This window comes from Halyomorpha halys, unplaced genomic scaffold, assembly GCF_000696795.3.
Source record: "Halyomorpha halys isolate HHAL.00 unplaced genomic scaffold, Hhal_1.1 Scaffold945.1, whole genome shotgun sequence".
Lineage (NCBI taxonomy): Eukaryota > Metazoa > Arthropoda > Insecta > Hemiptera > Pentatomidae > Halyomorpha > Halyomorpha halys.
This window is the reverse complement of record NW_027107924.1, coordinates 640,303-664,054: the sequence shown is the minus strand read 5'-3', so window position 1 is coordinate 664,054 and position 23,752 is coordinate 640,303. Positions and strand designations below refer to the sequence as shown.

General features: G+C 33.8%; 2 protein-coding genes across 2 annotated transcripts in view; both read left to right on the top strand.

Annotated features, from left to right (window-relative positions):
- Positions 1 to 23,752, top strand: part of LOC106687298 (normal mucosa of esophagus-specific gene 1 protein) — a 109,012-nt gene continuing 85,260 nt past the window's right edge. Inside the window, exon 1 of the mRNA XM_014431096.3 lies at positions 1 to 114. The gene's annotated coding sequence lies outside the window, so the exon portion shown is untranslated. The remainder of the gene's footprint in view (positions 115 to 23,752) is intronic.
- Positions 13,033 to 13,734, top strand: LOC136795499 (histone-lysine N-methyltransferase SETMAR-like). The gene has a single exon (XM_067046271.1). It carries the CDS (start codon positions 13,033 to 13,035, stop codon positions 13,732 to 13,734), a length of 702 nt encoding a protein of 233 aa, XP_066902372.1.

Genomic DNA, 23,752 nt, shown 5'->3' with positions numbered 1-23,752 from the left:
GTCACCTTTTTCAACAATGATTTTTTTTTAAATAGATATGATGTAAAAATTAAAAAAAAAAGAGTAAATATTAGCAAGTGTCAAGGAAAGAGGAGGCAAGTCTAAATTTTCAAGGTAAATTTTTTTGAATTTGATGTAATAGAATGAACCTCATATATACAATTTATCTTTAAAATGTTCCTATATAATTTCTTTGGATCATATAAAGGTTACTTACTATAAGCGGTAACGAAGTACGAAATATTTGTCTGACTTGGCCACTTAGATAATCTCATCTAATTTTTTATTAGACACCTATTATTCTTTATATTCTTTCTGAAGCAATTTATTAACAGTAAGAATGTTTTAATATACCTCTTTCATTAGAAAGTTAGATGTATACTTTCTTATTGCTATACCGTACAACATTGTAGGTATAATATTGGAACATTGTTTTGAACCATCTTTGACTATTGAATATTTTTTTTCTATTTATTTATTGCAATTTACAACTGTATTTACATAAAAACATATTAAGTAAATTTGATGTAATATAAAAATGGAGTGATACAGGCATACAGAGAAACTACCCATTGGAAGCACTCTAATTGAATATTTAAAATGATTTTTTAAAATATATGCATTGAGATTGAATATCCAATTGAATATGAATAGCCCATCTGACAAAAAAAAAAGTTTTAATTTAGTTTTGAAATGGACATGTTCCAGCAATATTACCGTAGACAGGGGTTTCGACTGCACTGAGATCCCTCTAGAGACTGTCCTAAAGCAAGTGGGGTTGTCAAAAAGTAATTAAAGTACGAAATTTCGTATAACAGAAAGTGAAAGTAAAAATACTAATTTAATATTTTGTTGAATTTAAGATTATTTAAACTTTTAAAAAATCTTTTATTTCTGTGTTTAAATGTATTCTCGAGTATTTGCTAGAATAGATTTCTAGCAAATACTTGAGAATACATTTTTAAAATATGTAATCACCTTGAAAATTACTCCGAAGCCCCTAAAGAGTACATTGTAATCTCCAAAAATTTTCCGTTCTTATTCATTTCATATCTTCACAAATAAACCTAGATGTAGTTCGAAGGACTGCTTTAGGACCGATATTACGAATTCAGTTTTTGTTGGTATCTAGTGGTATGGCATTAACGATTTTCAATGCAATAGCCACCGAGTTCCCGATTATTATTGTTTTTCATCAATTCTTCAGTAGGTACTAATAGAAAATGTCTTAAGATTCGTCACAAAACAGAATATACTAATATTTCAGAATATATTCTTCAATTTTACAATAATTCCTTTTTTCACTTGCACATAAGTACCACCATAGAAGAAACGCAGGCATTTCCTGATTTGTTAGCGCACATCTTCACTTTAATTAATATGATTGTACATAAAGGAGAAACATAACCTACAAAGTATACACAAAGTGAATCATATGATTCAAATGAAAATGTTTCAAATAATTTCGATTGGGCAGTTTTCGATTTTAAAAAATTTGAAACCATTTGCATTAGTCTGCTTTTTATATTCGTATAAATATTCGATTTTTTAAATTTTACAAATATAGCATGAAATTTTCATCATTCGTCGTCAAAATGGTTTCTGATATTTATTGAGAGGTGAAGTTTTTTACATCACCGGATTCTGTTCGGGCTCATTAAATTTTAAAGGAGTTTTGAATTTATTTTTAAAATTAATTAGATTGGCAATAAGTTATAGCAAGTGAATGCTGGTTGAAGATGGAACGATATAACAAAGATTTAAAAATATAAAACTAACAAACATTTTAACATTGTAAAAGTTTTCATTTTGTTAGTTTCCATGTTTTAAGTCCGAATGCCTCTAATAATTAAATAGGCACGCAGGTTTGATACGCTTTTGAAGTAAGACCGTTCCTTACATACCTCATCCTAGATCATACATATTTTTGTTATTTGCGGTTTAACTTTCTCCAACAGAGGGCAAGAAAGATGGGTTATTACACAGGTCACTAACCTAGTGGAAACGTCGAGAACTATTCCCGAGGTCTACCTCGAAATGAAAGTCTAGATTCGAACTGACACTGCTTCTAACAAGAGAATTCTTAGATTTTGGCATAAAAGACTCGGCCAACCAGAACCTCCCAAAGAAAATATAGATCTTAATATCATCACGTCAACATGTAGTTGATTCAGGATTGCTTATCTTTTTAAAATCCATTCCCAATCCAGTCCAATATCAATTACCACGATGAAATATAAGAAAAAATCAACCGGGTAAAGGAATATAATAATTGAAGGTAATGCTACTAGTAGTCACGCCAACCTACAAGACGTTTAAGCAATCAGGTGAACCCTTTATGTAACTAGGGCAGGAAAGTGGGGCTAATCAACAGTTTACTGAGTTTATCCTGATTTGAGAAGAAGTTGAATTGCATTCCGTATGTACGTCACGAAGTAGAAGACATTCATCCTTTACTGGAGTTGTACCTGTGCCCCTTCTGAATTGAAGCTGCTGTCCCGACAAGTTTGGTGACAACGTTCGTTTGTGTGATTTTTAATTAACAAATATCTCTCACGTTAGAGGAAAGGGAATGGCCTAGGAAGGTTAGTGGCCAGGAGCCAATTAATGCCTACAAATGTTTATTTGTTTAAAAAAATAAAGATAAAACTAAAACTTATTCGTACACCACTTTGTAAATATCAATATTTATTCAGTAGTTTGAATCGAGTATTATTTAAATAAAATGACCATTAATCTTTTATATATAAATTATACAGGTACGGGTTATGTTTAGCGGGAACATGTCACATTGGTATTGGCCTGCTGACCAATACCACTCAACTTTTTTTTATGACCCACTCCTGGTCATTTCTGACGTACCGGAGGGAGGGGGGGAGTTATGTAAGGAGACCACCCTACAACCATGGTGGCGGGTCAAGTTTTCATTTCGTCGGACCACAGAAATAAAAGTCGAGCCTCTGGCCGGATTCGAACCGGCGCCGCTGTAGTTTCGAGATTGTAAAGACCTACGCTTCAACTTCCTGATCTACAGACGCCCCTTACCAATGCCGTTACCACTAATCACTCTACATACATCCTTCCTGTGACGCACCTCCAAACCCAATTCTACTAAATAAGTTTTAACGCACTCCTCTTATCTACATTTCGGTCTACCCCTCGGACATTCACCCGTCCCTTCAGTGTTTATTTTCATTTTAGAGATAAGTTCGCTACTAAGCCCTTCAACCTTCAACACCCCTCTTACACGCCGCAATGCAACAACTTGAATTATGTTTACCGGGTGCTGTTCCCTCAATTCGGCGTTGTGTAGCCTTCACAATTCTTCCTTTTTCGATCCGAATATTTCACATACTACTTTATTTTCGAAACCCTTAAGGTGCTGCTCATCGCTCAGTGTAAGAGGCCACGTCACAACTCAACAGTAGGAAGGATATCAGTTTTGTAAATTTTAATTTTTAAGTTTTTCGGTAGTAGCCGCGAGCTAAGCAGTTTGGAAATTGAAAAATAACAACCATTTACCGCCTTCAACCTCGCGTTTATTTCCTCATCAACTTTGTTTTTTCTAGTTACCGTAGAACCTAAATACTATCACATCCGTTCGAGATTTACTAATTTTTGCGATATTCCCTGTTAAATCAGAATATTATACATTAGAGAATCGTAAGCCTTTTGGAAATCTATATAAAGCTGATGAACTACCCCGTTGTATTCCAACTTTTTCTGTAATATTTCATTTAATGGAAAACCTATACAGCCGCGGGAACTGGCAATATACCTAGAGAACTAATCAAGGAAATTGGAGCTTCTAAAATACACCTTTTGGTTAAAAAGATATGGGAAATTGAGGAAATGCCTGAAGAATGGAAGGAATCTCTACTAATACAAGAGCCCAAGAGCAGAAAAAAGGCAGTTATTTCACCCCAATTTTTGATTACTTAATTAAAAACTAGGTATAATTACTAGTCAAAATTGATGAGTCTGCTAAGTATAGGTAGGGGGAATAAAAAATGGTGGCTGTTTCAAAACGTTAAAATTAATTAATTTTTTATTCAGAGCTCTATATCTTAAAACTACCAACAACAGTAGACAATCTAAGAGATCATCATTTAAAGTAGCGTAAATTTACTAAAATATGAGCCTTATAAGTATGAGGTATTAATCAAAAAATATTGTATGGAACGTACTAAAAGATCAGTAGTCGGTGAACTTATTTTGAAAAACCTGTATCTCAAAAACTATTTGACTTACAGATGTCTGCCAGCACGCAAATTAAAGCAAGTTTAATGTAGTACAAAGTAGTTTATACCTTTACGTTTAAACTACTTACCGGAATAGTAGTTTTCATGATTTGTTTTTATATAAATTGATTTATAGTTGTTCGGACGACTTTCAATTGCCAAATTTATATTCATATGTGAATATCATAAAAACTACTACCCCTACGAAGATAAGTGTCATGAAATACTTTATAGTAAGTTAAATTTTCTTTAGTTTGAGTCTTGGCAGACATATGTGCGTCTTATAGGTCTAGAGATACATTTTTTCCAAAATCCAACATTTTATACGAACAACTAGCAATTAACATTTTGTGCGTTTATTTTGTCAAATATCATAAAAAAACTACTACTCTTACAAAGATAAAAGTTAAAAAATATTTTATAGTAAATTTAACTAGCTTTAATTTGGGTGCTGGCAGACATCTTTACATCCAATGGGTTCTGAAATAAAGTTTTTCATAAATCAAACCTATTGTCCGAACAACTATAAATCAATTTATTTTAGCAAATATCATGAAAACTACTATTCCTACGAAGATAAAGGTCATAAAATACTTTATAATACAATTATTTAGCTTTAATTTGAGTGCTAATAGACATTTGTACGATAAATGGTTATTGAGATATAGATTTCTCAAATAGATTCACTAACTTCTGATTTTTCAGTGCCTTTTTTTATGAAATTTTGCTATTTAAAAAGCTATATCTCGAGAACTATTGGACGTAAATAGCTCTATTATGGCTCATATTTCAGAAAATTTACTCTTCTTTAAATTTACTCTTCTTTATGTTCTTTTAAATTTTCTAGTGTTGTTGGTAGTTTTTAAGATATAGAGCTCCGAATGAAAAATTAATGTTTTTTAAAGGTTTCGAAACAGCCGCCATTTTTTATTCCCACTAGCTATACTTGGCAGACTCATGAATTTTGATTAGTAATTATACATAGTTTTCATTAAAGTAATCAAAAATTGGAGTGAGATAACTGCCTTTTTTTCATCCCGGCTCTTGTACGTTATTCCTGTTCACAAAAAGGGTCCGACGGTAGATTGTAATCACTATCCAGGAATCTCACTCCTTCCTGTATGTTATTTAACTACTAGAATAACGGAATATGCTGAAGAAATTATCGGAGGTTATCAATGTGATTTTAGACGAAATAGTTCAACTATTGATCAAAGTTGTTCATTACGTAAATTATTACCGAAAAAGTTGGTATACAACGGGGTAGTTCATCAGCATTATATATTTATATAATCGGCCTTATTGAACTCAAGAAGGCTTACGATTCCATTGACCGCCAGAAGCTGTAAAATATTCTGATTGGACAAGGAATAACAAAGAAGTTAGTAAATCTCGTACGGATGTGCATGACCGGAACGTTTAATAAGGTACGAATCGGTAATCATTATTCAAATAAATTCAAGGGTCGGCCGGGTTTAAAACAAGGCGATTCTTTATCTCCTATTTTATTTAATCTAGCATTAGAATACGTCATTACAAGTTTAATGAATACCGAAAAGGGTTTAACTTTGTGTGGTAAAATTTGGTTTTATTGGCCGGTATTTGGGTTTGCTCATGATTTGGTATTATTGGGTGAGGACAAGGGACTATAGAACTAAATAGAACCGCGTTAATAAACTCCAGTAAGGAACTAGGTCTTGAAATAAATACGGCTAAAAAAAATATTTCGTAAGCAGTAAAAACGCGAGCTATTTCGGTGATATTGATATAGGAGGAAATACGTATGAAAAGGTAGATAGGTCTAAGTATTCTACAGTTCTACACAGTCTATACAGCAGACATCCCAACCAATCCTAACACTATCCTCACCACGTATACCGATGACACATGCGTACTCGCTGTTAATAATAACCCTTTAATTGCATCTCAAACTCTCCAATCCCATATCACAGCCCTCGAAGAATGTCGTAATTTTAGGATTAAGATAAATTCCAACAAATCCCATCAAATCACCTTTACCCTACGTCGTAAACCTACTGACTGCCCTACAGTATACTTCAATAATGTTGCCCTTACTCCTCTTGAACAGATCCGCTACCTTGGACTACATCTGGACAAACGACTAACCTGGAGTCCTCACACAAGACTGAAAAAACAGGAAACTGCACGTCGATTTCGACTATTACAGCAATTTCTAGACAAACGGTCCAAACTTAAATTCATTACAAAAGACTGATTTACATGACAATTATAAGGCCTATCTGGACATACGGCGTTAAGCTTTGGGGCTCCACTAAACCTTCGAATTCCTCTCGTATCCAATCCTTATAATCCAAAATCGTTCGTAAAATCCTAAATTCTCCCTACTTTGTCACAAATAAAATCACCCACAAAGACCTTAATGTTCCATTTTTAACCGATCTAGTCTGAACCAGATATCAATCCTTCCATTAAAAAATCCCGAACCACTCAAACCCATTAGTTTCTAATCTTGCTTCCTCTTTTAATACGGACAACCCTCTGAGACCTCTGAAAAGAAGATGGTCTCGAGACCTTAAATTGTGAAAATGTTTTTAGAATGCTACCAATGGGTAGTTTCTCTACATGCTTGTACTATACTATTATGATTTCCTAAAAAAAAAAAGCTTCTACGGTATCAAGAATAAACTAAATTGATGAGGAAAAAATTCTTAGGAATTCTTATTATTTTTCAATTTCGAAACAGCTTAGCTCGCGCCTTGTATCCAAAAACTTAAAAATTAGTATTTACAAAACTATTATCCTTCCCACTGTTCTTTATGGATGCGAGACGTGGCTTCTTACACTAAGCGATGAACAGCTTCTTAAGGTTTTCGAAAATAAAGTTTTACGTAAATATTGAAACCGAAAAAGGGTGAATTAACGGGAGAATTTAGAGCCCGAATATTTATGCAATTGCATATGAGCCCTATGTTTACCGTTAAATAGTTGCACAGATAAATTGTTTTTAAAAGCTACATTTCATAAACAATGTACTGGGAAATCTGTACTTAGTGAATTTGGTAAATGTATTCAAATTGAAGATAGTTTAATGTGCTTTCTCGTAGTTTCTGACGTTTATCTTTGCAAGAGTGGTATTTTTCGTGATATTTGCTAAAATAATTTGATTTCTAATTATTTGGACAAAGTTGATTTGCTAAATTCATACTCTTATGCAAATATCATAAAAACTACTATCTCTACGAAGATAAACGTCACTCACTTTATAGCACATTGCTAGCTTTAATTTGGTTGCTTATACACATCTGTACGTCTCATGGTCCACAAGATAAAGATTTCCCACTACTGATTTGCCAGTATATATTTCATTAAATACATTATTTTATTTACTTTTAAAAAACTGTATCTCGGGAATTATTTAATGTAAATAGCTCTACTGGGTTCATATTTCATTAAATTTTCCCTATATTATTTGATATCCTATTAGGTTTTCTAGTGTTGTAAGTAGTTACAAAGATATGGAGAACAATTATTTTTGTCTTTAACATTTTGAATCAACCACCATTTGTTATTCCCCCTAACTACACCGGGTATTCATACATCAATTTTGACTAGTAATTATACGTAGTTTCTATTAAAGTAATAAAAAATTGGGGAGAAATAACTGAGCTTTTCCTCCTCTTGGGCTCTTGTACTGTTATTATTTGTTAGTTTTTAGGTTAATGGTACGTGTAAATACTTAATTGAAAAGGTAAGTAGAAGAGTAAGTAAAGGTAAGTAGTTATGTGACATTGGAGGGGAAATTAAAAAGATACGTTTTCTTCAAGTAAATTTTAAAATTTTCCTTTCTACACAGCCTTGCATATTCGTTTAACACGAAAAAAGTAGGTAGTTTTAATAATTTAAAAAATTGAATTTTAGTCTTCCAAATAGAAATAGAAATATAATCATTTTAAATACTTAGCCTCATTAATAGTTCTTCAATAATGGATGCAAGTTAAGTTCAATTTAAATAAAATCAGAATAGTTTAGTAATTTATATATACTTGCATAAATTTTGCGAGTGTAATTTAATTGAAACTTAAGCTTAGGTCATTTTTTCTCCACCGTGTCACTACTGTACTAATAATAGTGGACCTAATCTCTTGAAAATCTACTTTCATGACAGGACTGCGATGGTGTAAACTGTGTGGCAGTTATCGTCACGAGACATTTACTGTCATGGCAGTGCAGTATCACTATCAGGTCTACTGTCCCATAAGGCCCATTTATCAGTTACTAATTTTCATATTAAAAATAATTTTAACCTACAAAAAAAAATATGCTGGTGTTTACCTCCTGTCATATAACCTAAATAATCTATTTATCCAAACCTAAGTAAGCATTTAATTTTTGGCTAAATAGAGAAGGCTGAAGGGTAGGAGAACGGGTGAAGAGTGGAAGCGTTCCCTAGCTTACCAAGAAGTAACATCAGTCGTTCAACTTCAGAAATAGAATAATGAGGTAATTGATAAGGTAAAGGAAATGCCTATATAATTAATTCGACCATATGCTTCATCAAGAGCTTTTTATTGTACATGAGGACAAGCCATTACCAAACTATGATGACATACATCGATAGCATCATCGCATGGACACGCTCCATTATGACGGTCGCATGCCCCAGTTTTTAAAGTGTTAATTACATTATAGAGTAATATACTTCCTGGTTGGAATGTTATCAAGCCCTCTCACGCAGACCTCATGATATCCCATAGCGTAATTGGGTTTAATGTCACAAATGTTGATTAATGTTAGGTTGAATCTTTTAGTCGTATCTCTCGAGATATTGAAACGATGGTAAGGCCTTCTTGATCTTCTGAGAAATAGTTTACTGTATTTCTGTTTAAGTGGTAGGATTCGACATGAAGGGCATTTTGTGTGATAGAGAATTCATATGAGGGATTTAGTGCAAGAGTTGGGAAGAAAAAAGGCAGTTATCTAACCCCAATTTTTGATTGCTTTAATGAAAACTATGTACAATTACTAGTCAAAACTGATGAGTCTGCCAAGTATAGGTAGAGGGAATACAAAATGGCGGCTGCTTCAAAACCTTAAAAAACCTTAATTTTTCATTTGGAGCTCTATACCTTAAAAAATACCAACAACACTCGAAAATCTAAATGAACATTATTTAAAGAAGTGAAAATTTATTGCTGAAATATTAGCCCTAATAGGGTTATTTACGTCCAATAGTACTGGAGATATAGCCTTTTAAAAAGCAAAATTTCATTTTAAAAAAATGCATTGAAAAATCAGCCTAACTCTATTAGGGCTCATATTTTAGCAAATGTACGCTACTTTAAATGACGTTCTCTTAGATTTTCTACTGTTGTTGATAGTTTTAAGAGCTCTGAATAAAAAATTAATTAATTTTAACGTTTTGAAACAGCCGCCACTTTTTATTTCCCATACCTATACTTGGCAGACTCATCAATTTTGACTAGTAATTATACATGGTTTTCATTAATGTAATCGAAAATTGGGATGAGATATCTGCCTTTTTTTCCTCTTGGGCTCTTGTACTAATTGTAGGTACAGAGAGACGTTGCCGTGTCTTATCTTCCTCTAATTTATTACAAGAGACCAGATTTTTGAGCGTTAAAAAACCCAAAATGATGCAAAATTGTGGAGTAAAAAACCAAAATCGTGAATAAAACCTTTTTGCTGGGGCAAAAATCAACTTTTGTCCAAAGTCCTTTTGATTTATTTAAGAGTTTAGTAAACTGCGGTAATTTAACCTGCTTCTGATCTACGGTTTTGTTACCATGTTACCAAGGTTACCTGAAATAGAGATAACAGTCTAAATCCTCAATTCCTATCGTTAAGGTTAGACATTGTGGGTCTAGTTAAATTTAAAATTTATACAACAGTCACTTTTGACTGTTGAAATCGCTGCAAATCTTTTTTATCCGTCCACTGTAAAAAATTATTTAGTCAAGGAGGGAATAGAATTTTTCATTTTGCATTATTTTTCGAGTTCTGGAATTCTTTATTACTTTAATAGTTTAATTAATTTTTTCTTATTTAAATTAGGAACAAAATAACTACCTAAGCCTAAATTTTTAAATGTAAATTTGATTTTCGTATTTTAATATATAATCGAAGCTCAAATAATGATCCTGAAAATGCGATCATTATTATATTCGGAAATAAATATATTTTTTTATTTATTCATTGAAATTTACAACTGTATTTCCATAAAAAATGGTATGATACAGACATGTAGAGAAACTACCCATTGGTTGCATTCTAATAATATTTCTACATTAGAGGGTCTCGAGGCCAACGTCTTTTCAGGCGCCTTTTAAGATTATCGGGAATGGAAGAGAAAGCAAATTTAGAAACTAGTGGGTTTGGTTGGTTAGGGAATTTATAATGGATGGATTGATATCTGGTTCAGACTAGCTCGGTTGCATATGGAACAATATTGATGATTTGATTAGTGACAAAGCTAGAACTATTGGAGATTTTACAAAGGATTTTGAAAGTTTGGTAGAGCCCTAAAGCTCAATTCCGTATGTCCAGATAGGCCTTATTATAGTCATGTAGATCTGTCTTTTGTAATGGATTGGAAGATTGAACCGTTTGTCTATTAAGTTGTGTAATAGTCGGAATTGACGCACAGTTTCCTGTTTTTTCAGTTTCTTGTGAGAATTCCAGGTTAGTCGTTTGTCCAGATGTTGTCCGATGAAATGGATCAGCTCGGCAGGGGTAAGAGGAATATAGGATACTGTAGGGCAGTATGTAGGATTACGACAAAGGATAAAGATGATTTAATGGGATTTGTTTTAATCTTCCTATTTCGACACCATCCTTGGAGAGCTGTGATACGTGATTGGACAGTTATGGATGCAATTGAAGGGTTATGATGAGAGCACGCATGTGTCATCGGCATATTTGATAGCTAAAGAATTTAAAATTATTACAGTAAGGGTCAATTAGTGCTTTCCATAAACAGAGAGATTTTAGTTTGTCTCCATTTACCACAAAATGCAGCAATTATTCCTGTCCCATCGTTCCCAAACAGTTGTCATTCCGAATAAACCTCTTTCCTCTCCCCTGCTTCTGTCACAAGGTGTTCCTCAGGGCTCCTCACTTTCACCAACCCTTTTCTCCATTTATATCAATGATCTTCCTGATTCCATTCACTACGCACAGTACCACCTATACGCAGACGATCTCCAAATCTATCTGTCCTTCCATCCCTCCGAAATGCTTGAGGCCATCCAAAAGATACAGGAAGATATTGACAGCATTAACGCATGGGCGTCTAACAATGATTTGAAGCTGAATGCCAAAAAAACGAAGGCCATTCTTATCGGTTCCAAGCGCCTCCTTCATACCCTCCCTTACTGTCCTCTACTTTTCCTTAACAACCAACCGATTCACTTCTATCCTACAATAAAAAACCTTGGTGTCACTTTTGATCAACACCTCTCTTGGAATAACCATATTTCCCAAATCACACGCAAATCCATAACTGTACTCAAACAATTCCTAAAATTCCGTAATTCCATTCCTCAGAACACTCGTCAGCTCCTAGTATCCTCTCTCGTCTTCCCCCACTTCGACTACGGATCCTTGGTGTATGGAGGGCTATCTGCAGGACTAGAGTTGAGACTGAAGAGACTCATGAATTGTTTTGTAAGATTTATCTTTGGGTTCCCTAGGCACTCTCAAGTCTCCCGCTGGTATTCCGAGTTGAAGTGGCTCTATCCAACCTCCCGAAGGCAATACCTCCTTGGTGTTTTTCTTTTCCAAGTTCTTAACATCAAAAAACCTACCTATATCATAGATCTCCTCACTCTTCGTTCATCCATCCACTCATTAAACACCAGATCCCATCCGAATGATTTATATATGCCCTCCTATAGAACCTCCTTCTTTAGCAAATCCTTCGTCATACGTGCAACCTCCCTCTAGAATTCTCTTCCCATCTCCATTTGCCATTCCTCATCCATTCTCTCCTTTAAACAACACCTATTCCTTCATTTATTGAATAACCAAACCTCCACATCTTTGTAATCAAATAAATAGGCAGTTATTGATTAACATTATAAACAGTAGTAAAACCAATATACCAATGTAATTTCATTCTACTATCTGAAAATTTGTAAACGCTCGCCAGATAAAAATCTCACTATACGAACCATGTAATTATTCTTAGGGGACATATGTCCCAGAATAAAGTTATTTCATTTCATTTCAATTATCTGACCAAACAAGAACTATTGGCCAAGATAGGAATAATTGACCTCGTATTATGATCCATTTAGTTAAACATTCATTGTGAGTTTATTGACATTATATGTTTGATTTTTTCATGAGTCCGGGTCAAATTTTAAATTCAAAAAATGCAATTTCGTGCGGAAATTCTCAAAACGTGATCTTTCGTGATGAACAGGATCAACATAACGTCCTTTTTATTATTTTATTAAGTCTGGAGCTTGGGAAGGAAAGATAAAATTACACGGAAATTAGGTCCCCTAAATACAAGGAACCAAAAATGTTTGTGGGTCTGTTTTTGTAAACAGCCTAGTTAAAAAACGAAGTCACAAAACATAAATTACACATTTAGGGCAAGTACCAGGGCATTCAAAAAGTCCTGTCGTTTTTCGTTTGTTCGTTGTTTATTTTGATTCTAGAGTGTTTGCTAATTAATTCCGTTCAATACAACTTTTATCCATGTAAACACAAATGTTTATACTTTATGAATAGGAGGCTAAGGAGGATTAATTTAATGCAGTCACCATCCAACTGTCTAGTTAAAATGATTCCAGTTGAAACTCAAATTCGGTCGATTTTGCTCTATGAGTTTAAACTTGGCTCAAAAGCTGCCGAAACTGCTAGAAAAATATGCTCCGTGTTTGGGGAAGATGTGCTGTCTGAGCGGAAGGTACAATTTTGGTTTTCAAAATTTCGTGGAGGCGACGAGACACTAGAAGACGAGGCACGCTCAGGTCGACCAACTGTAGTTGATAAGGAGGACGTTCGAAGAGTAGTAGAGTTGGATCCGCGTCAAAGTTGTTCAGAGATAGCCTCTCAACTTAATATCTCAGCCACCACTGCCTGGAATTACCTTAAAGAACTGGGAAAAGTGAAAAAACTGGATAAATGGATTCCTCATAAGCTTTCAGATGCCAATATGCTTGTTCGCTTGACAACTGCATCTTCGTTAACTTCCCGCTTGAAAGTCGAACCCTTTTTGAATCGAATCATCACCTGTGATGAGAAATGGGTGTTGTACAACAACTTCAGACGATCATATCAGTGGTTGTCGGCAGATGAGAAACCTAAACAATTTCCAAAACCAGATCTCCATCCAAAGAAAGTTTTGCTCATTGTTTTCTGGACAGCCAAAGGAATAGTGCATTTTGAGATTCGAATCAAGGGCAAACCATCACTGCAGAAGTATACTGCAATATACTGGACCATTGCCAATCCAAGCTTAAGACTTTTGATCCCTGCTTAGTCAACAGAAGAAGACCTTTGCTTCTTCAAGACAACGCTCGACCACACACCGCCAAATTGACCAGGGAAAAATTGACAGAAATAGGCTGGGAAGTTTTGCCTCACCCACCATATTCCCCTGACCTGTCACCCACTGATTATCACCTATTCAGAGATCTCGACAACAATCTGAGACAAAAATGTTTTCAAGACCGTGACAACCTAATTCACGAACTGACCACTTATTTTTGCAGTAAAAATCAACAGTTTTTTAAGGAAGGAATTTGGGCTTTACCATCTCGTTGGGAGAAGGTTACCGACTGTAACGGTGGATATTTTGATGAATAAAGGTGATTATTTGAAAATATTTATTTATTTATAATTTCCCCCAAAAAAACGACAGGACTTTTTGAATGACCTGGTATATGCCTGAGATGTTATACCGACCGTTTCTTTAAAATTTAAAGTCCAACCATAAGTGGTATTTTTAGGGAATCAATTTTAAACTTTTTTAAAGTTTTATCAAAAACGGCTTTAACGATTTTGATTAAACTCTATAAATAGATGGATTATTAAGTGATTTATAATATCAGATCTGTTTCATTCTCATTGGAACAGTATGACAGGGCTTATATGCGGATTTATAAAAAAAAATCTTTCTACTTTTAAAAATCTAAGTACTTTTAATTTTGATCATTTGATGTAATTAACGATCTCAAATCGTAAGTAGTAATAAAATATGGATAAATAGGGACTGTAAAATATTTTTATGATTAACTAAAGGAAATTGGTTTTCACAAAACCAATAGCTTGAGATTTTGCCTCTTTAAAACATCCCTGAAATTTATCAAAATCAATATCTAACCTAGGTAATCGGGCTTTAAATAAATTTATATATTGTATCTTTTATATCTTGAGCTAAATCTAATAATTCATCTTCAAGCTCAGATAATTCAATTTTATTTTTATCTACTTTTGGCGCCATTCCTTACCTTTAAAAAAATATAGAATAATTAATTAAAATATCTTGCACAAATTTCACAATTACATAATTATTAAATTACAACTAATTAATACAAATTTTATATCCTAGGCATGAGAACCAAAATTATAAACAAAATACGTTTTTATAAAAACGTTTTCAGTGATCACCGTGTAATACCTTATTTTACATTCAAGGGGAAATAATAAAATCGGGTCGTAAAAAAATTGAGCCAAACTGATGAAGAACGAACGCATTTTGCAAAAAAAGAGCAAATGAAAAAGGTGTCTGAAATACAGAAATTGTTTTTCTGAAGAGTAAAAGAAGAGAAAAGTTGAAAAGTTACATCCTCAACAGTTAGAAAAAAGAGAATTTGGGATAGAATTGAAAACGTAAAGTATGAACAGTTAGAAAAGAAAAGCACATCATAACGTACAATGGAAATATCAGAAATAAAAGGCTCAAATCGATTTTGGGCTTATATGAATCTGGACAAGATGAATATATGCTGGCTGAACAAGGCTATTTAATAAAAGGAGTGTGAATTCTGGGGCGCTTTGACGTTCGAAGGAGAAGTGTCTAGAACGACAAATACTGCTGTCACCAAGATAAAGCCAAACTACCATGTCCAGATGATCGGGGATGAAAAAATTTAGGGTTAGTCTGACAGAGGATCCTCTCCCCCCTAATAATTACAAAATTTTGTTTATTTAAAAAGACAACCGTCCCTCATTGTCAGTAGTTATAAACAATTGATGAATATAAAATGTGAGATAATTATTAATTATTGTTTTTCCATGGCTGTTATGACAGTAGTCAGATTCAATTGCATTTATCAATATGTGAAACATATAGAAAGTGGAACTATTGCCAACCTCGAAATGTTCAAGGATTATTTTTTCTTACGGTAGGTTGGTGAGTGAAAGTTTCTTGAAAATTCGTTTCCTAGACTGGAATAGATTACACAATATATATCAAGATTATAACCTCATCCTGTTATCCCGACTTTGTTCCCCTCTCCCTAAAAGTACACGACATGATTGGCCGGCGGCTAAAAGGGGGTGGCTGACCCGGGGGTTTACCGAAGCTATAAGGGTAATATAAGAGACACTGTGGTAGAAGGGATAATTAATGACGGATAGCATGCAAAGGAAGGGCGTGGCCGGCAATACCATTAGCCCTCTGAGTGATGGCCAGGGGCTATTCTTGTTACCTAGATATTGTCTTACCTCTTCCGCTCGATGGCGTCATCTTTATTCTTAACAGCTCTTCTAATATGATTACAAAAATAATAATATCATATACCAACGATTCAATGATACAAACCAATAACTTTTAATAAGTTTTATCTCAAATAGTTCTATAATTTCGAGCAGCGGTTCTCAAACTTTTTTCATCGCGAAACCCTTTGTGGGCTGAAAAAATTTCTCTTAGAAATTATGTTTAGAGAGGTTTAATATACAGGAAAAGAAGAAAAACAGTACAAAATAACTGTTGGGGTTCACTATATATTTGTTATTTTTACTTTATTTCCTTTTTCCTCGACTACGACAAAGCCATATGGGAGGTAGTGTGTTTAGGAGTTTCAAATTACCTACTCATTTTATGGGCGATGTTTTGAGCGAACTACTCTACTGATTATTATATCGGATGTCTCAAATTACTCAGTAATATCCCGTGAGTCCTTTCAATCAGTAGAGCTCAAAATATTTTACTATTTTTCATAACCTCCTTAAATGGAAGGGCTGCCAGCGACCGCCGCGAGGATCAACTGCGTTATGCATTAGTGTATATTCACGCTTTGACCTGAGGGCCTTCTACACGGTCAATATCGACGATCTATTGACTGTTTTAGTCAGGGGTTGATTGTAGTGACAATACTAATCCATATGCTATACCTCCATGTGCAACAATGAAATTGGTTGTGTGGCCTTTAGGTTGTTATGATGTAGTAAGTGATTGTCGGTTTCATAGTCTTTTGATGATTCGTAACGGCTATTGAAATAACTCTAATTTGCCCGTAGACAACCATAGACAAACATTTTTTTTTATACTTCAATATAACACCCGCTTGATACACTTTATCAGAACACCCCTCCCCCACTCCCTCCTTCCAATTTTTCTAACCAAAAGAAGAACATGATTCTGGATGTTCCTTAATACAGGAATCGTTTATTTCTTTTTAGCATTTCGTATTTTCTTTAAGATTCGAAGAACTTGCAATATTTAACAAGTTGCATGTTTAAATTGTACTTTGGGATAGATGCATTGTGGATCATAACGTCTTAACAAACTCACCTTAACAAATATCGAATGTAATTTGCTTTTAAATGTAAAACTAATTGTTTTATGTAGAACATTTAGGTCATACAAGTAACATTTTCTACAGACTCCTCGCTTAATCTGCCTCTGAAGCTATTTATTTAAAAAAACAAAATATTGTTTAATCATGTGTAAGAATCAAGTTGCCACTGCGTTGTTTAAACACTAAAGGGACGGGTGAGGAGAGTTATTAATTTCCAACTAATTAAGTAAAGGGGACTGTTTCATTAGTGAACTGGTGGCGGCTGTGGCGTGGCGTGGGGTTGACGTAATTACTACCACCACTGCTAGATTGATACCCGATCTGGTGTGCATCATTCCTGATTCGGCTGGCAATGGAATTCTAGTTGCACCGGATTGTAAACCTCACCGACAGCAATTCTTCAGCATGCTAGTTCTTCATTCTTCCGTCTGACTCTGTTACTAGTAGAAATCTCAATTTGTTTTTGATATTAGTATGTTATATTGCTTTATATTATTATTATATTAAACATAAAAGGCCATTAATAAAATGGCCTGATCTATATCAATATAACAATACATTTTCTACATCGACTTATAGTACAAGAGCCCGGTGGCAAAAAAGTCAGTTATTTCACACCAATTTTTTATTACTTTAATGAACTAAATATAATTCCTACTCGAAATTGATTACTATACTAAGTATAGTTAGGGAGAATACAGAATGGTGGATGCTTCAAACTGATTAAACAATTTTTTTTTTTCATTCTCCTTAAAACTACCGACAACAAACAAAATTGAACATCATTTACGTTTACGTTTTGTATTTTTTCGGCCATGACTCCCATTGGAAGGACTCCAATGGGAGTCATGGCATATAATGCCTAACCATGTTTGGGGGTCAAGTTTTTCATTTTGTGGGACCGCCACTCAATGAAAAAAGTCAACGGATTCGAACCGACACCGCCAGCAATCTCAAATTAAGATAAGACTGGGCCTAAACCAGCTGAGCTACGGGCGGCCCCTGTTTAAGTATAATAATTTCCAAGATAGAGGTTTTTGAAAACAACATTTCATGAAATATCAACTGAAAAATCTGTAGTCAATGAATTTATTGTTGGGAATCTATATCTCAGGAACTATTAGACGAAGGGATGTCTGCCAGCACTTAAATTAAAGCTATTTGAATGTGCTATAAAGTAATTTTTAACTTATTAGAGAATGAAATGCTTTATTTATTCATGCTGCCCAAATATATCGGGTTGTTACATTACACAGCATACTAATCCATCCGTGATCGGACATATATAATAAAAATATCCATATAGTCTTAACACTTCTTTATTATTTTTACTATTTATTTTTAACGCCTGTTTAGATTCGATACTTAGGACTCCATCTTGACAAGAAACTTACTTGGAATCCACACACAAGACTGAAACGACAAGAAACTGCTCGTAGATTCCGATTTCTACAACATCTTGACAAACGCTCTAAACTTCCTATTCACTACAAAAAATTACTATATACTACGATAATCAGACCAATTTGGACATATGGAATTGAGCTCTGGGGCTCCACCAAACCAGCAAATTCCTCCCGCATCCAATCCTTACAATCCAAAATCCTACGTATAATCCTTGATGCTCCTTATCACGTTGCAAATAAACTCATTCACAAAGACCTTAACATTCCAATCGTTGCAGAATTAGCCCTAAACAGATATGCGTCTTTTCATTCCAAACTCCTTAACCATCCTAACCCATTAATTTTTAATCTTTCATCCTTAATAATCCCTGATAATCCTCCGAGGCATCTGAAAAGAAGATGGCCACGAGACCTTCTAATTTAAATTAATGATTGAAGTACCACCAATGGGTGGTTTCTTCCCAAGATTTTCAAGTGTATATGAAACATACAACATATTTACTTATTGTATTATTTTGTACAGTTATAAATTACATTAAATAAATAAATTTAAAAAAAAACTATTTATTTTACCGACCAGCTTCAAGGATCTTATTCACACTATCACACCCAAAACATAGATTATCATATTGTTGCAGGCAATTATGCCCATTGTTAATTTTTATCATTAGTTAATTTTCTATTATATTCACAGTTACATTTATCACAATAATTAGTTTACAATTTCTATTTCACCTAATCAGTATATCAATACTACATCGAGTAACCTACCTTAAGTTTATTTTTTACCTTAGGTTTATTTAACGTTTATTTTCGTAGTAGTTATTTTAATGAAATTTTTCAAAAGAATTCACAAAATGTCGATTTCTAGTTGTTAAGATAAAATTTTTGATTTATAAAAATCTATATTTCAAAAACCATTGGACGTGCTGCAAGCACCCAACTTAAAGCTAGTTTAATGTAAAATAAAATTGTTTATATAGTTTATCTTCGTAGGGGTCGTAGTTTTTCTGATATTTTCAGATGAAATTGTGTCCAAACAACTCAAGTTGATTCTAGCAAATATCGTGAAACTACTCCTATGAAGATAAACGTCATTAACTACATTATAGCATATCAAACTAGCTTTAATATGAGTGTTGTAGACATCTATACGCCATTGTTCCTGAGATAAAAATTTCCCACAATAAATTCACTAACAAGGCTGATATTAATGAACATTTAATTGTACATTAACAGTTTAATCAATAAGGTAAGTCGTTTTCGAAAATTTTTTTAAAAAATGTGGAAATCAATTCTATAAAATGGTTAGAGGATTTTATCGAAAATGTTGCTGTAATAACCCAGACCATTAATACCTGAGTTCAGTTCCTACGACTTTTCGTTTTTAAGCTGCGCTAATCACAAACAGACACAGAGACCATTTTGCAAGGCTAGGTTTTTGGACTCAGAGGTCCTCAAAACATGTATTTTCGTTAAAAACTCGAATTCGCAATTATGCAATATCACTGTACTTTCCCTTACTACATATTCCATATATAGGTAAGTGAAAGTAAAAAGTACTATCCACAAAAACTACCTAGTATTGTTCTTACCGTATAAAACTCTTTGGTTGACAACTGCAAACTAATTAGTAGTCTATTTCCAATAGTTTGCGTTCAACTTTCGTAATTTTATTGTACTATAATTAATGTCCTCAGTAATTCGCTACTACAGACTAGAGCATGGCTGACGAGAAGACGCAGTATCTAGGCGGCACTGTTAGCCGGTCTTGTAAAATATTAAGGTGGCTGAGTTATTCAGGTGGCTGGGGCCCCTGGGAAATGCGGGGAAATTGCACTCTCTCCCCTCCCCCCTCGCCAAGGAGCCGGAAAATTATTAATTCCTTCATAAAACGGGAGGATCCAGAGGGCGTTACTTCATCAAGCTCCGCTCGCTCCGGACCCGGCTCCTCTTAATATATTTTATTTTCTCTCTTTACGCCCTCTATCTTTTATCTATCCCCTTCCTATAAACATTTACTATTCAATATAATTTTACTCCTCTAAACTTGAAAGAGAAGGATCTAAAACCCCATTCGATACACATTCAACGAAGATATAGAAAACTAATAAAAAAAGTTATATACATTTAAATGTCATGAAGTAACTGTCCAAGGCTTATTTCCATTGAAGGTTCCATATTTTGAATTAAAATAATTCTAGTAAGACAATAAACAATAGCAATTGTTCAAGAGCCCAAGAGCGAAAAAAATTATTTCAACCCACTTGTTGATTGAAATGAAGACAAAAAATATTTTTGAGTTCTTTCAAGTAAAGAAAAAATTGTGTGTTGTTTTCTGTTAAAAAATTAATCTTGTTATAACAAAAAACTGGGAGCGCTGTGGCAGCGTGGTAAGGAAAATTGTTTTAGTGTCTTTAGTATCTGTTATATTGCAGCCGTGAGTCAATCCTGTGGGTTCTGGAGCCCTCCTAGGGTCCACCCACCCCCATAAGTTGGGTAAAAGTCTTGAGGTCAAGCGTGATTCAGACCAAATCACCTCCTTGCACAACGGTCGGTCTAGTAACAGTGCTTCCTTGACTGATTTTTTTTTTCCTTCAGAACAAGATTAAATTTTTACCTGGACTATGCAACAGATACAGTAAATGTTGAAGAATTTAATGTGCACTCTCCCTTAGTTAATTTTATTTAATATAAATCTGAAATGTTCGCTTTATCTTTAAAACTACCAACAACACTAAAAAACTTGAATACATATTATAATAGAGTAAATTTTCTAAAATAGAGCTCTGTCGTTCAATAGTTCCAGAAACAGTTTTACAAAAAGCAACTACTGTTTGCAAATAACGGAAATTAATAATTTGTGTATTAATTTCGGCGAATATCATGAAAACTGCTACCATACGAAGATAAACGTTATAATCTATATTATATTGCATTTATCTAGCTTTAATTTGAGTGAAAATAGGCATCAATATGTCAATAGTTGCTGAGATAGTTTTTCATAAACAAAAAGTTGTTTCCTGAACAATAGGAAACGATAACTAGTCGAAATTAATGACTGTCAACAATACTTGGGAAGAAGGAAAATGGTGGCTGTTTAAGAGCATTACACAAAATTAATTTTTCATTCGGAGCTCCATATCTTAAAACTACCAACAATACTGAAAAACATAGTAGAATATCAATTAAACTAGCATCAGTTTTCTAAATTTCTAAACAGCCCTAATATATCTGTTTAAGATCAATAGTTACCACAATACAGTTTTTCAAGAAAAGTAACATTTTTTTTTTTTAAATAACGAAAAATTAATATTTAGCGATTTTTTTTTTGGAGGGGGGGAGGCGAACACTATCGAAAATGCTACTCCTTATACTATTCCTCAATTGAGAGCTGATAAACCATTTATACTTCGTTCGTAGGAAGTAGTAGTTTCCATGATATTTGGAAAATAAATTCCAAAAATATTAATTTTTCGTAGTAGGGGGAAAAAAATGTTGTTTTTAGAGCGAAAACAACTAGCCCTATTAGGGCTGTTACTTTAGAAAATATATTCTATTTAAATTGGTATTCTATTTTTCAGTTTTTTAGGTATATGAGATATGGAGATCCGAATGATAAATCCAATTTCTTGTAACATTTTGAAACTGCCACCATTTTTATGTTTGACAGAATCATCAATTTTGACTAATGATTTTATATATTTTCATTAAAGTATTGAGAAATAGGGGTAAAATAACTTCTTTTTTTTTTTGTCTTGGACTCATAACACACAATTGGAAATTTTCGGTTCTGAGGACAAAACTTTTTATCACTTCCTACATAAATTCAAAGCTTCCCTACTTTCGACAGTGAGCAAGCAAAATTTTGTTATTTATTGACATTTACAATTGCACTTAAATAATAATACATCTAGTAAATCTGATGTAAGATCATAATGGCATGTTACAGGCATATAGAGAAACTACCCATTGGTAGCATTCTAAAAACATTTTTATAATATAAGGTCTCGAGGTAATCTTCTTTTCAGACACCTCGAAGGATTGTCAGGGATGGAAAATGAAGCAGGGTTAGAAGCAAGTGGGTTTGTGACTAAATAAGGAGCATTAAGGATTTTTTATTATAAGGAATGGATACGACAGGAATGCGAAGGTTTAGTGGAGCCCCAAAGCTTAAGTATAGGCCTTATTACAGTCAAGTAGATTAGTTTTTTATAATGGATTGGAGGTTTGGACCGTTTGTCTATTAATTGCTGTAATAGTCGGAACCGATGTGCAGTATCTGGTTTTGTTTGTGGTTAGTCGTTTGTCAAGATGTAGTCTAAAAATTGTCCAGATGAGCCAAGATAGCGGATCTGTTCGACAGGGCTAAGAGCAACATTATTAAATGTAGTCAAAATAATGTAGGGCAGTCAGTAGGTTTACGAAGAAGATTAAAGGTGATTTGATTGGATTTATCTGAATCCTCCAATTTCAACGCAATTCTCGAGGGTTGTGATATGGGATTGGAGAAATTGGGGTGCAATTAAAGGGTTTTTATCAGCTGTGATGTGTAATCTGCATACGTGGTGAGGATAGTGTTAGGATTGGAAGGGATGTCTGCTGTGGATTGAATACTAAATCTATCTAACATAAAAATGTTTTTAAATATTTAAAATCAGAAATTTTTTTTTTTAATAAACGATTATTAAACCTAATACCGGACCAACTTATCAAACAAAATGGCTGACTCAGTAGTGTGGAGTGAGATGTACATCATTAGGTTCGCTTAGGCATATCGTATTTTTTAAAGGATGTTACTACAATTTCTATGAGTATTATTGTGGGTTTATTTTAAGCTGATACTAGTATTAAACACTCTTAATAATTGATCCTATACCTCAGTAATTGAAAGAACTTTATCCGTGTCTGACGGCGAGGAGCAGTTTAGTCGGATCACGTTACAACTCATCCTGATAAAAAGCAGATGATCAATATTTGGGCTCACATTTCTATGCCCATCACCGCCCCCCCACCCTCATATCTTCAGGTGGCTATAACCATGATGGCTCGGAGTGCATTTGCCAAATAGGTTAGCCAACGTTAGCCACCTGCCTCCCTTAGTCAAATTTCTTTCACCATTTCCTAACGGTAATATATATCTAGAATACATCTATGTAATGTATCGACAAGAAAATTGTTCGATAAGTTGGTTGGACGTGCCGCCATAACAGAAAACTCACAGATAATTGCAAACAATAATATTATTATTGTGAAATACAACTTTATTTTTCTTATATCGTTATTCTTATCGTTGGAAGGTGATTAATTGATATATGCAATTAATTTTAGAAATATGGTCCAACTG